The following is an 18,091-nucleotide window of genomic DNA, read 5'->3' as shown; positions in this document are numbered from 1 at the left end:
TTTTTGATCATTTTAATCTATTTTTCTTACAACAAGATATTCACAGACTCATATTGACTCTGTAAACCAAATCCGTAACTCCGCATCCATGTGAACGACGTAAGACTGATCATTTTAATCTATATTATTAAAACTAAATTACTTTTTGTTACTGTTTGTAAACATAAATAACAATATAAATGAGAATTGTTTGGAAACATGAATAACATCATAAAAAAGTATAGTGTCTTTTTAATAATTTTATTAATATAATTACATTAATTGTATTTCCGCACTTCACTTAGTTTAATAATTTTATTAATTATATTAGCTTAACATTACACACATCATTAGTTATATATTACCATCATAATAATAGTGCATATTTTTATTTATTAATTAATCAACGTTAACTTTGTGTAAATTATAAAATAAAAATGTAAAATAACTGGGTTTTGCATATGGTTAAACGTTTGGTTTATTTTATTTTACTAATTTTTTTTTATTTTAGTTTTAGTCAGTGGAAAATTATGTAGCCAAAAACATAATTCAAATACATATTTTTTATGATTAAAATAATAACTTAAATCAAAATAATAAAATGTATAATATTTATTGTCACTTAATTTTTCACTTCATATAATTATTTTACTAAATATTTTTTTTTTTATATTTCACTTAATTTAGCTAAACACATAGAAAAAGTTATTTTATTAGTTTATAAAATTAATTAGCCATGAACATTGGCTATCCATTTAGGTACGGACTGTTCTTTTTGGGTACTGGTTTTTCTGTTTTAAATTAGATTTCGCTTGGATATTATAAATTTATGTGTGGATTTTGAGTTTGGTCCTTTTAGGTCTGGATGAGTTCAGTTCTGATGTATAAAAAATCTAAAAATATCTAAATAACAAATGTATCTGAAATGTGTTCGGATATTTGTATCAAAAATAATCATATTACATGATTCGGTTAAGGTCTTTGAATACAATTAGTTATATTACGACATATCTAAAATATATAATACTAATTATAAAAATAAATATTAATATATAAATATGTAAAAACCAATACTGATGGATTAATTTCTGGTTTTTATTAAAACTAGAGTGTCTACCACACTACTTCAAAACCTTATAGTTGTCTAACTAAAAATAAAATTAAATCAATCATCATCGAAACTTTTGATTTGGAAAATGAATACCCTTCTTTTATTAGAAGAGCCGTGTACCACGTCATTGTTAATCCAGCAAAAAATACAGTATATTCAAGAATTATAAACAGAGAGCAAATTTAGGAGCAAACATGCGCACAAAGTTTCAAATATCACCATGATTAGTGTGCAGAGCACATGTACACCACCATTCACAAATTCTTCTTAGAACTTTACCATGATTTTTTTACCTTTTTATTACAATATAAAAATTGTTAAAGAGTTCGGATAACTGATCTGGTAATTCAGAATCTATACGAATAAAATATAATAATTATATATAAGCATTTCTTATCAGTTCATATGCGCAAGAGCATTATCGAACCCCGGGGTTCATAATAGTTTTTTAATATTTTTTGGTGGATCCATGAATAGTTATGAACCTGTATATATTGAATCTGAAGACAGAGTTCATAGGAATAAAATAATAATATTTATATTTTTTTTAAAAAAAATCAAATTATTGAGAATACAGAAATAAAATATTAAAATATATTATAAATATTTTAAAACTTTTTATTCAATACACTAAGAGTAGATTACATAAATCGAGAACATACAAACATTATTCATCTTCATTACCAAACTTTTGCTATATATTTTCCATTAAATCAACTTTCAATCGATCATGCTTCTCTGTATCTCGAACTTCTCTGCGAATGCCTGACATATCACCGACATGGATATTTTCTCTCCTTTTCACCTTCGAACTTCTGCTTGACTCTCCTGGCTCAAACTCAGATGTATCAATTTGAGCGTATCCGTGTCGTTCGTTCTCTACTATCATATTGTGCAATATGACACAAGTTCTCATTATCTTTCCTATCTTTTCCTTGTCCCATAGTAGAGCTGGGTTTTTAACAATTGCAAACCTCGATTGCAATACTCCAAAAGCCCGTTCGACATCTTTACTGATGGATTCTTGACGTTCAGCAAATAGCTCTGCTTTAGGACCTTGAGGAAGTGGGATGGATTGGATAAATGTTGCCCAATTCGGATAAATTCCGTCTGTAAGGTAGTAGGCCATACGATAAGTGTGGTTGTTGACCTTGAACTTAACTTTAGGTGCTCGACCTTGTAAGATGTCATCAAAAACTGGTGACCGATCAAGAGCATTGATATCGTTGAGGGTACCTGGTAATCCGAAAAATGCGTGCCATATCCAAAGATCCTGTGATGCCACGACTTCTAAGACAATTGTCGGCTTTCCCGAACCACGTGTGTACTGACCTTTCCAAGCCGTTGGACAGTTTTTCCACTCCCAATGCATACAATCGATGCTTCCTATCATCCTTATAAACCCGCGTACCTCTCCAACATTGAGTAATCGTTGAAGATCGTTGAAGATCCTCAGATGTAGGTCTTCGTAGATACTCATCTCCAAACAATTGTATTATTGCATTAGTGAAATTTTGCAAACATAAACGTGATGTACTGTCACCAAGTCGGAGATATTCGTCATATGTATCTTCCGATTGACCATATGCGAGCATACGTATAGCTGCCGTACATTTTTGAAGTGCAGATAGCCCGTTCCTTCCGCAAGCATTTCGTATTTGCTGAAAGTATGGAACTTCATTACTTATACGTTCGACAATGCGAAGGAACAATGGCTTGTTCATTCGAAAACGCCTCCTAAACATTTCCGATGGGTATGTGGGATTTTCCTTGAAATAATCGTTCCATAGTTGATTGTGTCCTTGTTCTCGATCTCTCTCGATATAAGCTCGTCTCCTCGGCTTGTTGGGGTGAGGATGAATCACTGAGTCGATGAAATTATCAACTACTTGGTCGACCATTTCTTCTAAAGCTTCATCAACTTCATCACTTGATGAGGAAGACATTGGGTGGTTTTTTTTTTTTTCCTAAAATGACAAAAAGAGATTTGTAACTAAAATTTAATTAATTGTACATATTTCTATAATTCAATTATATTTTTTCATAATTTTTTTTTTCATTAGTGTATCATTTTTTATCAAAATCTATTTTTTTCCATTATTCTATCATCTTTTTTCATAATCTAAATTTTTTCACATTATATCATCTTTTATCAAATTGTAATTTTTTTTTCATTCTTCTATCATATTTTTTCATAAGCTATATTTTTTTTTTCATTCTTCTATCATATTTTTTCATAAGCTATATTTTTTTTCATTATTCTATCCTCTTTTTTCATAATCTTAATTTTTTTTTCACATTATATCATCTTTTATCATAATCTTAATTTTTTTTTTCACATTATATCATCTTTTTTCATAATCTATATTTTTTTTCACATTATATCATCTTTTATCATAATCTAATTTTTTTTTGCATTATTCTTTCATATTTTTTCATAAGCTATATTTTTTTTTCTCATTAGTGTATCATTTTGTATCAAAATCTATATTTTTTCCTTTATTCTATCATCTTTTTTCATTATCACTTACCTTGATTTGGAGCTTGAAGTTTGTTGTTGAATTCGCTACTACAAGAGAGAAGTTTGAAGCTTCAAGTTTGATGTTTGAGCACCACGATCAGCTTGCTTGAAGGGAGAGATTAGGTTTTGGATATGTGATTGTTGACAAGAGAAGAGAGGAGAGACACAAGAGAAGAGAAGAGACAAGAGAAGAGAGGTGACATTGTTTTACATCCGTGAGATTGTTTTACAAAGTGAAAGACAAAGTGAAAGACATAGTTTATATAAAGACATAGTTATATCTGTGAATCAACAGCCAAAAGACATCAAGTCCTACACATAGTACATCCGCAATAAACATATAGAAACAAACAAAATCCTTCACCTGCAACACCCCGCAACCTTCCAACCCGTGACCTGCAACACCCCGCAACCTTCCAACCCGTGACCTGCAACACAAAAGAGAACAGAATCAACAAACAAGCCAATACACTAACCAAATACACTGCTACTACTCAAAGAAAGGAAAACAGATTGAATAAACAAAAACAAGCTAATACACTAACCAAATCAAAGCATTTCAGAGATTAGCTTATTCTTAAGAGCCACTTCATGATCAGAAAGTGTGTCTATGTTTTTGGCTAAGAGGCGATCTAGGATCTTTTGTTTGGATAAGGTGTTTTTCTGAGCTAGGATGGTTTGTATTCGATCAAAAGCTGCTTCGTTTGGCTTCTTGCGTTTGGCAGCTTTGCTAGCTTTAACACCCGGAGGCCTAACCTCTTCCTCGCCAGCCACCACTTGCGGACCACCTTCCTTACTTTTCTCCTTCGGCTGAGAGCGTGATCTCCATTTCTGATCGAACCGAAGTTCCCTCCAGCAATGTTCAAGAGTGAACTTGACATTATAGTCATTGAAGAAGATGTCATGTGCAGCCTTCATGACATCATTCTCTGTTTGGCCACTCGATTGCTCCTTCAACGCACTTTCATGGCATCCCACAAACTTGCAGACCTCCGCATTCACCCTTCCCCACCTATGCTTACATTGACTCCAGTGTCTTGGAAGGGAGCCAACGAGGTGATGACTCGAATTGAAATACTCCCCTATTCTCTTCCAAAAGGATCCTAACTTCTGTTCATTACTGACAATGGGATCCTTGCTGGTGTTCAACCAAGCACTGATCAACACAATGTTTTCTTTGGTTGACCACTTTCTCCTTTCCACTGGTTTAACTAACCCGGGAGAGGTAACAGGTGCCTCAGCAGAGTCTACGTCTAGTGGTGGACTGCTCTGTGAGGCTAACAGGTTAACAAACCTGGGAGAGTGTAGGGAAAAAGAGTCCATTTTCTGTTTTGGTTTTCTTTGATGTTTAGAGGTTTTAGTGATTTTTAAGGGTGGATTGTTTGTGTTTTTATAAGTGGATTCCCTATGTTTTAAACTAGTTTCGCTTAGATTAATTACACAGCAACAACCACAGTTAATTACACAACAACTAAATTTTAATACACAACAACTTATTCACAGTTAGCATTCATTACACATCAAATCATTTTTATTTAACTAGAACAATTTTTAAACTTTAACCAACAAACACAACAATGAATGATAAAGCAAATTCAAGTACGAGTTATACTCTAGCTAGTCCAGATCATTTAAAGCTCTACTCAACCTACTTCAGTTCTAGTTAACGTCTAGCTACGAAGCAACCAAAACGCATTGTTCTAGTTCAGTTAAGATGGAGTCTAACCTTTGGTGGTTATTCGAAGCAAAGCTTCTCCAGGTCAGCTACTTGCACCGTGAGGTTATAAACCTCCGCAGTGAGGCGATCAACCTGCCGAGTGAGCCCTTTAGCCTGTGCCTGCACATGGAAACAACAATGAAAATGTCTTATTCACATAATAAGTTATTAAAAAAAATATGTAGAGAAAAATGTGACACAAAAAAAAATTTCTTTACTAACCTCTAGTGTCTCAATCTGGTTTTTCAGACTCGGTACGAACTTCATCACCTCCTCAGCCTCCTCCAAACGCTTAGTCAAGCTTTCGATCTGCTCCTGGATACCAATCACCCAAGGCTGACGATAGTGAAACCCATCAGCCTTGTTAAGAACCAAAAATATTTCAGCATACATATGTTTATAAACATAATGAATGAAAATGTTCTTCAGAGTCTTACCTCGTAGTTGGCGCAGGTGAAGAAACGCTTCCCAGGAAGAGTGTCGTACTCCTGCTTCACTCGAACCTCGTCGATGATTCTCCCACCACAGGAACACCTTCTCGGAATCCCGTATTCTGAATCGCAAGTGTATGAAAGCATGTTGATGTAGTCCTTTTGCCTCTTTGAATGCTTTCTCTCTTCTGAGAAATCCATCTGTAAAACAAATCGAATCTATTTTAGAACATTAAAATCCAAACAATATAATAAACAACCCCTATATTGAACCCTCTTGAGGATTTACAATTATTAAACGAAACCCCCGAATCAATTTAGAACCCTAACTCGAAATCCCTCTATCGATTTGAAATCTCAGAGAAACGAACCCTAAATGAAACGACCATGACGATTTACAGCAATTATTCGAAACCCAGATATCGATTTACATCCCAAACTCGAAAGCCCCAAATTGATTTGAAATCCGAGAAAACGGTTTCGAGTTTCGACCACAAAATCGACCCAATTCAACCCTCAATCTACTCGATACTCACCTGAGCAAGTGGAGAAGACACTCCATCGTCGATTAGAACGAGAAAACCTCCGGGAGACGGCGTCGCACGAGAATCGCCTCTCACAACGAAACCCTAGCTTTTTGGCCGAGAAGAGCAAATGAGTCGATACACGGGGAAGCCCAACTTTCCTCCTCCTCTACGCGCTTTCTTCAACAAATCACCACACGACGCGTGGCTTGAACCCGCTTCATACGATATCACTCGTAAGGCCCGGTTCATCAAAACGAACCCATTTTTTATTTTCTTTTATTCATCGGCCCCTTAGAACTCGAGCCCATGAACCCATATAAAACCCGTGCTGCGCATGGTCTTATATTGTTTTTTGCATAGAACCAAGAAGATATATTTTTAGTTTATTGTTCCTTTTCTACCCAACTACTTTTCTAGACTTCTACTGTTGAAGTTATTCTTCTCGAAAATAGTAACTCTTTTATTCAAACTTTGTTCTTTTTTTTTCAAAATAAACTTTGTTCTTTTAAATACAAAAAACTTTTTCTAGGAAATTAAAATGAGAATGTAATACGCGTCATACTTAGTGGGCTATGATGTGGGAATAATTTGGTTAAATGAGATGTGGAGGAAAAATATCTAAAGTCAATGAGGAAAAAGACGAACAAAAAAAATGCTATGATGAGATGAAAGAAGAGCCCTTAAAGAAAAAAAAAACCTATTTCGCAGCACATGTCTGGCCCTCTCTCTCTCTCAACACTCTGTCAAAATAAACGGAGCGGAGACAGAGTTGCCTCCACGTTTGTCCAGCCAAGAATCACGCTCCTTCGCTTTCACCACATTCCTTTCTGTCTTCCCCACATTCTTCACTACCTTTCCTTTCCTTTCTTCTTCTTTATGCTTCTCGATTCGTCCTCCACTGTTTGCTCTGAATTTCGCTTTTAGCTTCATCTGGATTCTTTTGGGCTCAGCTGTGAAATTCTAGGGCAGATCACTGTAGATTTTGGGATTTTTGATTTATTTTTAGGAGGTTTGACTTCAAAGTAGATAAAAAATGATCTGATAAGAAGAGAAGAGAGTTAATTGTTTTCCGATTCGTATTGGGAGAATGAGTTTGGTTCCTCCTCTGCCGATTCTAACTCCACCCTCCTCAAACTCTTCAACCACATCACCTCCTCCCTCATCCTCCCCTCCCACTACTCCCTCAGTTCCACCTCCCGTCACACCACCTCCTGCTCCGCCTGTACCACCATCGTCACCACCACCATCACCTGTTATTTCATCGCCTCCACCGTCTTCTTCTCCTCCACCACCAGTCGTCTCCTCCCCTCCTCCCGCCGCAGCTTCTTCTCCTCCTCCTCCTCCTGTGGTGGCTGCTTCCCCTCCTCCCTCAACACCACCACCAGCTCCTCCTCAAGATTCCTCTCCCCCTCCGCCTCCTGAGTCTTCTCCTTCACCTCCGGCACCAACAACAACAACCTCCTCTCCTCCGCCGCCATCAAACACACCTTCTCCCCCTAAACCATCTCCTTCTCCGCCCTCAGATACACGTTCTCCACCACCTCCGCCGTCAGACAAACCATCCCCGCCTCCTCCGGCTTCAGATCCCACAGATCCGGCTGCTCTAGCTCCTCCTCCAACTCCATTACCTATTGTTCCAAGAGAGAAACCAACTCCACCAGCTTCCACCAATGGAAACGGAAACAACACTTCCTCCTCTCCATCTCCCAGTGGTGGTGGTGGTGGTGGTGTTGGCGCTGGAGGTATCGCAGCCATTGGAGTGATCGTTGGATTGCTTCTCCTCAGCCTCTTTGTCTTGGCTCTGTGGTTCACTCGCAAACGCAAGCGAAAGGACCACCCTGGAGCCTTTGTTGGTTACACTATGCCTCCTTCCGGTTACTCCTCCCCTCAAGGCTCAGATGCAGTGCTCTTCAACACCAATTCTTCAGCTCCTAATAATAAGATGAGGAGCCACTCTGGTAACGACTACATGTACTCCTCCTCTGATTCAGGGATGGTCAGCAACCAGAGATCATGGTTTTCGTACGACGAGTTAGCTCAAGTTACTAACGGCTTCTCCCAAAAGAATCTTCTCGGCCAAGGAGGCTTTGGTTGTGTTTACAAAGGCGTTCTTGCCGACGGGAGAGAAATTGCGGTTAAACAGTTGAAGATCGGTGGAAGCCAGGGAGAAAGAGAGTTCAAAGCTGAGGTTGAAATCATCTCTCGTGTTCATCACCGACATTTGGTTACGCTTGTTGGCTATTGCATCTCGGAGCAGCATAGGTTGCTTGTGTATGATTATGTGCCAAACAACACTCTCCATTTCCATCTCCATGGTACGTTTACATTCTTTAAAACCATGAAGTTATCCTTTTTATGACTAGTTAAACTTCAAAGCATTGTGTCTTGGCAGCTCCGGGAAGACCGGTTATGACGTGGGAAACTCGGGTTAAGGTTGCTGCTGGTGCAGCTCGTGGAATTGCCTACTTACATGAAGACTGTAAGTTAACTGCTGCTTTGTTGGTTTCATTTACGATAATGTAGTTTCCTTCTTATGTTATGTTTGTGCAGGTCATCCTCGGATTATTCACCGTGACATCAAATCTTCAAACATACTCTTAGACAACAGCTTTGAAGCCTTGGTAACATCATATTAGCTTTACTCTTTACTCATTGTAACGGATCTTGATTCAACCACACTGAACTCTTTAAGAAAGTTGTTTCCATAGGTTGCGGATTTCGGGCTAGCTAAAATAGCGCAGGAACTGGATTTAAACACACATGTTTCGACCCGTGTGATGGGAACCTTTGGGTATAAGCTCTTTGCTGTAATTGTGTGCCTTACAGAAGGAGGAATCGATTATTAACTGTCATCTTTTGGTTAGGTACATGGCTCCTGAGTATGCAACTAGTGGAAAGCTGTCTGAAAAAGCAGATGTTTATTCGTATGGTGTAATTCTCCTGGAGCTTATCACTGGTCGGAAACCTGTAGATACGTCTCAGCCACTTGGGGACGAAAGCCTTGTTGAATGGGTAAGTGCGAGTAGTTGCGTTAACATTAGTTTCTTGAAAGTCCTCGAGTGTTCTTTAATCTCCTTTGATTCGAAACTCTTTTCAGGCAAAGCCCTTGTTGAGTCAAGCAATCGAAAATGAAGAGTTCGGCGAGCTAGTTGATCCGAGGTTAGGGGGCAACTTCATCGCTGCGGAGATGTTTCGAATGGTCGAAGCTGCGGCTGCATGCGTGCGCCACTCAGCTGCAAGAAGACCAAAGATGAGCCAAGTGGTGAGAGCACTGGACACGCTTGAAGAAGCGTCGGATATTACAAACGGGATGAGACCAGGACAGAGCCAAGTGTATGACTCGAGACAACAATCTGCTCAGATAAGGATGTTTCAGAGAATGGCGTTTGGGAGTCAAGATTATAGTTCTGACTTCTTTGATCGGTCACAGTCACATAGTAGCTGGGGAAGTCGTGACACTCGTGACCAGTCCAAATTTGTACCTTAGTAGTTTTTTTTTACTACCTTAGTAGTTAATACTGTTTTTTGCTACTCTCTTCTTTCCCTTAAACATATTTTGTATATTGTTTGCATGATTTACAGTTTACATACTTATAAATTTGGTAGCCTTTGGAAGAAAAATTACATAAAATTATGGTCCTAGGTTTATATGGTAAACTAAGTAATAATTTCATAACTAGGTAGAGAGACCTGTGCCATTATCATAAAAATTATATAATTTACTTTATATTGTTGTGCCTATGTTGCCTAATGGAACATTGAAAACATGGTAATTATCATATGTGACAATAAAAAATTACGAATATAAAATTGGCAGATCAACAAAGACTTAAATTAGTAAGAGCCTAAATTTTAATTTTGCAGATTCGAGTATCAAATATAAGTGTTATTGATCAAGAGAGCTGAGACTACAACATGTTGGTTATGAAACTATTGTTCTAGCGGCTTAACTCTATAATCGAAACTTTGAATACTCGATCCCTTGTTATATGGTCTGGGTCCCCTTTTTAGTTTATTGTGTTTAGTCAAGAATTGGGTTAAATCATTCGATATCTTGAAATATAGAAAGATCTCCTTTTATTAGAAGTTTTCTATTTTACACGGGGACATGAGAAAAACTCGCCTCTAAAACCGAAAATCGTTTAGGTTCGTTTAAGTAGCATCCAGCTCATAAACAAGAGGAATAACTTTATAGATTAATTATCCCCAACAATCTAAATACCTAAAATTAAAAAAAATATACTCATTATTTTGTGTATTTATAGATAAAATAGTTTGGATACAATTTACCAAAACCAAATTGGATAAAAAAAATGAACCCAATTGGATAGTTTAGTTACTTGATAAAAATACATGAACCAGCATCAGATGTAACTGTTATCTTGTTAATGTCTGATTTCTATACATCAAACTCGAATCCCACCTAGACATAGAAGGATTTGACTCTAATGCCGATCCGATTTTTTGTAATATTCGAATGAGACCTTTATTTAAAAGTCGACAAATCGATATCCGAAAGAATCGATCCAGATCCCAACTGTTACTCGAATGCCCCAACTTATTAGTAAAAGATGTATTCAAGAAAGGTCAATAGAATTAACATTGTTAAAGAGAATATATCTTTTATTAATAGAGAATCGGTGCATAAGAGGATCGACATCCATAAGAACTACTACATAACTCTCTTAACAATATTATTTTAATCTATTAATTACATTTTATTTATTTTTGATAAATGGAATCATTATACAAAAAGACATGTCTCATTTGTGTTTCTTAAAAATTGGGTAGAGTTTCTTCTTTGAGATACCATTTCTCCTCTCTTTTTCTTACATTTTTCTTAATTTTTTTATTACTAAGAGATTCTATGAGAAACTCCCAGTAATGATGGCCTGGGAGCTTTGACAAAGGAATGGAATATGCGGATAACGATAATAGTTACAAGTGCGTAATCATATATATTGCGTGAAAGATTACCCAAGATTAAGTGTACTTAGCGTATGGATTATGCGGACAAGGAAATAAACTAAAAATTATAGAAAGTGGAAGATCCGGCGGTTTAGGATCTCTCCTCCTCTCAACTATATATCTCATTTTCCAAGGTAACATCAGTTTCTATAAGCAAATCAGATCTGATCTGAAAGCTACTGTTTAACCATGGACAAAGGCATAGGTCTTTACCCACTTCATCGTTGCAAAACCATTCACCTGGTTCGTATAAACTTATCCATAGAAGATATGTGTGGTTCAGGTTCTCTCTGCCAAGTTTCTGATGCATTTTTGTTTATATATAGGTGAGACATGCTCAGGGGATTCATAATGTTGCTGGAGAAAAAGACCATAGTGCTTACTCTTCTGAGGACTATTTTGATGCTCAGGTCACCCCTCTTGGTTGGCAACAGGTATATCTCTGTTCTGGTTTGGATTTAATGCTCTAGCAACGATGCTGATCTATATCTATGGCAGGTGGATCATCTACGGAACCATGTTCTAGAAACTCAACTCTTAAACAAAGTTGAACTTGTCATTGTCTCTCCCTTGCTTAGGTAAAACGTTTATTATGTGCCTCACATGTTCAACCACAACCACCTTTTTAATATTTTAATTGCTAATTGTTAATTGTTAATTGTAACCACCAAAAGCAAATGAAACGAAGGAGAATATCCATTCCATTTACATTATGCTAACATACTATATGAAAATAAAACGATTGTTTTCTTGTTGGTTCTTTTAAGATGTGATTTTTTCTTGTTAGTTTTCATGAATCTAGCCTTTGAAACAATTGTATTTTAAAACCATTAAATGCAGAACTATACAAACAGCTGTCGGTGCTTTTGGAGGTGGAGAAGATACTAATGGAGCTGATGCAACACCGCTAATGGTGGCCAACGCAGGGAGCAGCGACCGTCATGCCATTTCAAGCTTAAATAGCCCACCTTTCCTTGCTGTTGAGCTATGCAGAGAAACTATGGTACAAAACTAGTTTAGGATATTAGTAGTGAGCTAAGATTGATCAATATTTGAAGGCTTTTTTTATGAACGCAGGGTGATCATCCCTGTGACAGGCGAAGAAGCGTTACAGAGTACAAGGCTATGTTTCCTGCAATCGATTTTTCAACTGTAAGAACATCATATTGGTTACTAGTCAACATCTCTACTTGATTGTCGCCTAAATATTGTTGGAATGATTCTTATGCTTATGCTTATAGATTGAAAGCGACAAGGATGTTTTGTGGAAGCCTAGTCCAAGAGAGACCGCAGATGAAGTTGCAGCTAGAGGTGTAGAGTTCATTAACTGGTGAGCTCCATGGATACTGACTACATTCTTGTTTTTATTTTAGTTACTAATTATTTTCCTGTTGATTTGAAAATATATATATATATGTCATTCTCTTTGTGAAGGCTATGGACGAGGAAAGAAAAGGAGATTGCAATTGTATCTCACAGTGGCTTCTTGCACGGCCTTTTGAGCTCTTTCGGGAAGGATTGTGTCGACGACATAAAGAAAGAGTTGTCTATACAGTAAGAGATCTTCACGCACAAAACCTCAAGAAATTCATAAACTGTTTACTAATGAAACTCTGTAACATGTCTCAGCTTCAAGAACTGTGAGCTTCGTTCAATGGTTATCGTGGATCAAGGGTAGGCAAATTGGTAAAAAGTTGTGGTAGAATAGAGATTCAATACTATAGAAATAAGACTTGAGACTTAAAGAGTGTATGTGGTTTGCAGGAACTTGGGGACTGATTCTACAGAGACCACAAACTATTCTGGCAAGGTTCCTCAAGGACTTGATCATCCAAGCGACTAATCGATGACGAGTAAGAGATATAAATAACAAGGAAACACATGATGGCTCCATTGGAATATTATTTTGACATTTTCAGCTCGTATTGTATTTGATAAACATAAGTTAAATTTTAGTATTTCTGTCAGCTACTACATGATTTACTGATTATGCTGGTTGATTGAGGAAAATGAATAAATTTCAGAAGGTTCATTCATCAATGTTGTGGCTAAACAAATTTGGTGGAAGAGGTGTAAAGTATTCTCGTAAATTAGGGGGATTTTTCGTTGCATGTTCCTCATGAATGCACTAGAATTTTGGCATTGCATAGACTTGAAAAGAATGGAATCACCAATTGTAGATTTTGGAATTGTCGTTGATTCTATTGATTGTATGTAAGATATATATATATACATACAAATACTTACATCAGATCTTTGTATAGTTTAACAATAAAAGCTAGAATTTTCTCAATAGATGGAAGCCAAACAACCATACAAGCAAACCACAAAGCAGAGTCAAAGATATCCATTTAAATACATTTCTTGTTCGTAGCTTCATGCAAGTTACCAAAGAAACTCTTCTCAATCGAACATTTCATAAGGACACTCAACAAATACAAGTTCACATGTGGTTGAAGCTCGGGAAGAAAACGCCAACTCCTTGATCATGTTAAGGTGTGGAACAGAGTATTGTACTATATCAGCAAAGATTGTTACCTTCTCTAGGCAACAAGCGTTTTTCAAGATGTAAACCGCAATATCTCTTTCTTGTGCTCTCCCAAAGTACCCTGACCAGTTGAAAATTTGTAGACTCGACAACAGACATTGAGGAACTTGGCTAGGTTGTTTCCAGCAAACCTATCAGTATCCTCAACAAACCCATGAATCTGAGAACAAGCCAAACACGATAGAGAGACTACCAACAAAAAGGTTTTTTACTGGAAGAAACTTACTCCTGTGTGAAAGACGTCTAGTACTCGTAAGTTTGGAGAATCTTTGAGTAATTGGCCAAGAAGATCCGATGAATGATCTTTGCACACACATAGCTTCAGATGTTCAAGCTGGTTGAAATTTGAAAACAAAGCCACCACCATACACTTCATCCTCCCAACCTCTTTTTGGGATCTGGATCCGTTAAGATTATTAGTAAAAAATTCTACAGATGAGAGCAATGAAAGCAAATTACCTCTGAACATATTGTAAGATGCTTGACAGATGTGATGGATCCAATGACACTCTTGAGAACAAAGAACACAACATCCACATATGCTTCCCTCAGCTCAGGCATGTCTTTAATCTCAACGTCGTGTATCGAATTGTACCAGTCCTCGAGTTTGAAATACTTCAAAGAAGGAGTATCAATCACATACCCATCTATATAACAACACCAGCTAACAGAGAGTGATAGCCTCTGTAAAGTTGGGACGATAACAGTGATCTCTCCCATACTGCATTCACCACGTAATAGCACCGATAGGTCTTCGAGAACAGGACATATATCAAGAAGCCCTTGAAGGGACTCATCATCTTCGAACATAAGACAATGAAGACCCAAAGTTTTGAGAGAGGGGGAGACAAGCCGTAGAGGGAACATCCATGAGAACCATGCTACTGAGTTTCAAGATCACGAGCGAGTCACACGTATAAAAGCTGCTCGGAAATATATTTTGATCCATTGTACTATGATAAATATCCAAGTCATGTACATAGCGAGAAACTGCAATTTCAACCCACCGTTTGATATATTCAGGTTCAACGCTTAAATCGAGGGAGAAGCGTTCTATAACCGGAGCTCTATGTAACGGCAGATACTTATCGATAAATTCCCTAGGTGCAGAAGACTCTGAATAGTAACGTAAACTGCTGTACTCAAGTTTAGGCAACCACATCCAAAGAAACTGCCATTGCTTGGACAAGATGCTGGTAGAGACAGCAACTTTTGTCGGAAGAAAAGACAATATCTTAATCAGCAATTCATCAGACAGGTCATTGATACTTCTGGTTATATCTTTACAAACAGGAACTGATCGTCGACAAAGCTTGGATCTTTTTGCCTTCCTTTTTCTGATTCGGACATAATAACCAAAGAAACCCATCTGGACATGCAAACGATTTAGAAAACAAAACTAAGACTTGGCCATCAGTTCATAAAAAATAACATGTTCGAGCTTACAAGTCTAAGAGCATCATTATCGGTGAAACCCCTTTTTGGGTTTTTAATTTTTTTTTTTTTTTTTTTTTTGTTTCAGCTGATTTAAAAAAAAAAAAAAAAAAATTTAAAAAATGAACCAATCGCGGGCCGCCACGTGTCGGTGGGGCCCGCAAACAGTTGACAAAACCCACCACGATCGTTTCTTCATTCACGCTTTTTGCAACCGGTTTTCAAGTTTTGTGGGACCCAAAACCTTTAAAACCCCTTTTGGAACCTGCAGTAATGCTGCTTTAAGACCTTTAACTAATGAGGTTTTCGTACACGAAGTTAAAGAGCCGATTAGCTAAGAAATGTACTCCCTTTCCAAATGTAACTAGTTCTACCAAAAAGAGTTGTTTCACAATATAAGTAGTTTACATATTTCAATGCATCTTTTCATTTATTGGGTATTGTGTGACCAATGAAATAATGTTAAGTTTTTTATAATTGGTTGAATTAATTGATTAAATGATATATTTTTTTTTCAAATTACATCTTCCTAAATATTTGTGCTTTTAAGCAAAACTACTTCATATTCATTTTTTACCTTTTTGGAGCGTTCTCTTTGCAGAGATTTGAAATAAGAATGGAATCTTCAATTAAATCTTATATATTAAAATAGAAGTCACAACGTTGATTCATATGTGATTTTTTAAAAAATGGACTTAATAGACCTATTCCTATAAAGTCATGTTACATTTAATCTCTAGTCTTATCATTTAAATTTTAGGCCTAACATAAATTTTTATTGGGCTATCAATAATCGGATTTAAATAATAGATGATCCATTGGATTTATAGAAGATATAAATTAAATAGATATAATTTAATGTTGTAATATTATATCTCCATATGTTAATTATTTAAAAATTTGTCAATGTTAACTTTTAAAATTATAAAGATTTTTTTTTAAAAACAAAAATCATATTATCTAACAATGACTAATCTTTACTACCTTAAACCAATGAAAACAAATTTTAAACTATATAGTTTATTTTAAAAATAAACAAAAACTAAATGTTTAGTTATTTACTCGATAATATAAATCTATGAAGCGAAAAGTTTAATTTAAAAAAAACTTTCTAATTTTGTGAAATGTTACAATATCTTTGAATATGACAACAAAACAATATTTTACTAATCTTTATATATATAGTTACAATTTTAATAATGAAATAATAATCCGAAAATATATATATAGAAGAAGATACAAATACATGTGAAAGTTTGAAACAATCTATTCAATGAAAAATATACCGTAAACTTATTATGTTTTAAAAATTGATAGACACATATATATTATAATATATATCAATCTAGAATTGAAAACAAACTATTTATATAAAAATAAATGAAAATAAAAATTCGCGCCGTTGCGCGGATCAAGATCTAGTCAAATATCAAGGGAGAAGAAGAGACGAGTAGAGTCAGAGTGAGGAATATTAGGATTTTCTTTTTAATTATGAAAAATTACTTTCAATTAAAATGCTGAAAAAATAGAGAAATTGTGCCTCGTATAGCCAATTCCCCCATAAACTAACTGATCAGTGCTTATTCACACACGAACTTTTTCACCATGCTAAAACCCCCACGAATAACTCAAATATTTGAATTACATACAAACTAACGATTTTAAACCAATTGACACAGAACCGTAAACGGTGTTATCAAGTCATTAAGATGTTTACTTAACTATTTAATTTCGGTTAAATAAAGAGAAGGACGACGTCGTTTTGCTCTTATTCCTCACTTTGGGATAAAATCAAAATTAGGGTTACGAGTGGTGGATTACGAAGAGGCAAAGGTAGAGAATGAGATAAACCAACATTTTTTCTCTGTGAAATTCTCAGAATTAGGTTTTTTAGTATCGTTTTGATGGTCTCTGCTTTTATTTTCCAGCGACGAACATGATACACCGATTAATTTCGGTTGTTACTTTGGTGGAAAGTTTGAGATGGTTGAATGGAAACACATGTATGTTGGAGGTTGTTATCGGGTCATACAAGGTCGAGCTATTAAGTTATTCCATGAGCTAATGAATCAGCTACCGATCAACATCTATGGGAAAAGAGTCTCGTTTAAACTCCCATATGAAACAATAGAGGAGCGTAGGTTATTGGCTAACGATGGTACTAACTTTAATAGAATGTGTGGAGCTTCAATGTGGAGTAGCACAATCGAGATATTTGTGGAGTGCGAGACAGAGAGAGCCGGGGCAAAGATGGAGGAAAATGAAAAAAATGCAACCCATGATAATGAACCAAATGATACAGAGAGATATGAATATGAGAGAGAGCCGAGGCCTCCATGTGATGAAGAAGCAAGAGTTGAGAGAATTGTGAGGGATTTTGTAGATGAAGAGGTTGATGAGTTTGCTACACCGGTCGGCTCAGATGATGATCAAGATGGTAACGAGGGAGATGGCTACCTCACATACAATAAAGGTAGTGGTGAGCTTCAGTTAAGATAAGCCTTTGATAGTCTAGAAGCTTTTAAACATGCGATGGTTATGTGTTAAAAATGGTTGGAATGTGAAGTATGTCCGTTGGGATAAAGACAAATCTGAAGTGAAATGTGCTAGTGAAGCAGAAGAAGGAGAGGAAGATTGTATCTGGAGAATATACTGCTAATTGCAAAGTTGTTTGTAGACGATATTAGAAACGATCCCAACATAAAGCCAAAGGAGACTATGGAAGATATTCAGAAGCGTTGGAAATTGACTGCGACCATGGATCAGTGTAGACATGCAAAGAAAAGGGCTTTAGAAATAATCAAAGAGTAGCATGATCAACAATTCTCAAGGCTTAGAGATTACCGGCTGGAGTT

The 18,091-nt window shown here is 36.3% G+C and overlaps 3 protein-coding genes and 1 pseudogene across 3 annotated transcripts; 2 read left to right on the top strand and 2 right to left on the bottom strand.

Moving 5' to 3' along the window:
- Positions 1-4,160: 4,160 nt before the first annotated feature.
- LOC111205753 (glutathione S-transferase T3-like) lies at positions 4,161-4,934 on the bottom strand. Its single transcript, XM_022701943.2, has one exon. The coding sequence runs from the start codon at positions 4,932-4,934 to the stop codon at positions 4,161-4,163; it is 774 nt and encodes a 257-aa protein (XP_022557664.2).
- A 1,985-nt stretch (positions 4,935-6,919) lies between these two features.
- Positions 6,920-9,907, top strand: LOC125585521 (proline-rich receptor-like protein kinase PERK8). The gene is made up of 6 exons (XM_048754759.1): positions 6,920-8,601; positions 8,679-8,765; positions 8,837-8,907; positions 8,995-9,077; positions 9,151-9,298; positions 9,384-9,907. Exons 1-6 carry the CDS (start codon positions 7,374-7,376, stop codon positions 9,771-9,773), a joined length of 2,007 nt encoding a protein of 668 aa, XP_048610716.1. The 5' UTR covers positions 6,920-7,373; the 3' UTR covers positions 9,774-9,907.
- Positions 9,908-11,237: 1,330 nt separating this feature from the next.
- On the top strand, positions 11,238-13,290 carry LOC106407048 (phosphoglycerate mutase-like protein). Its single transcript, XM_013847826.3, has 9 exons — positions 11,238-11,497; positions 11,581-11,688; positions 11,753-11,832; positions 12,095-12,257; positions 12,332-12,406; positions 12,496-12,584; positions 12,689-12,808; positions 12,884-12,928; positions 13,019-13,290. Exons 1-9 carry the CDS (start codon positions 11,444-11,446, stop codon positions 13,095-13,097), a joined length of 813 nt encoding a protein of 270 aa, XP_013703280.2. The 5' UTR covers positions 11,238-11,443; the 3' UTR covers positions 13,098-13,290.
- A 236-nt stretch (positions 13,291-13,526) lies between these two features.
- On the bottom strand, positions 13,527-15,171 carry LOC106408564 (annotated as a pseudogene).
- Positions 15,172-18,091: the final 2,920 nt, after the last annotated feature.

The sequence above is a fragment of the Brassica napus genome, chromosome C4, assembly GCF_020379485.1.
Source record: "Brassica napus cultivar Da-Ae chromosome C4, Da-Ae, whole genome shotgun sequence".
Classification (NCBI taxonomy): Eukaryota; Viridiplantae; Streptophyta; class Magnoliopsida; order Brassicales; family Brassicaceae; genus Brassica; species Brassica napus.
The sequence above is the reverse complement of the archived record's forward strand: the minus strand, read 5'-3'. Positions and strand labels throughout refer to the sequence as shown.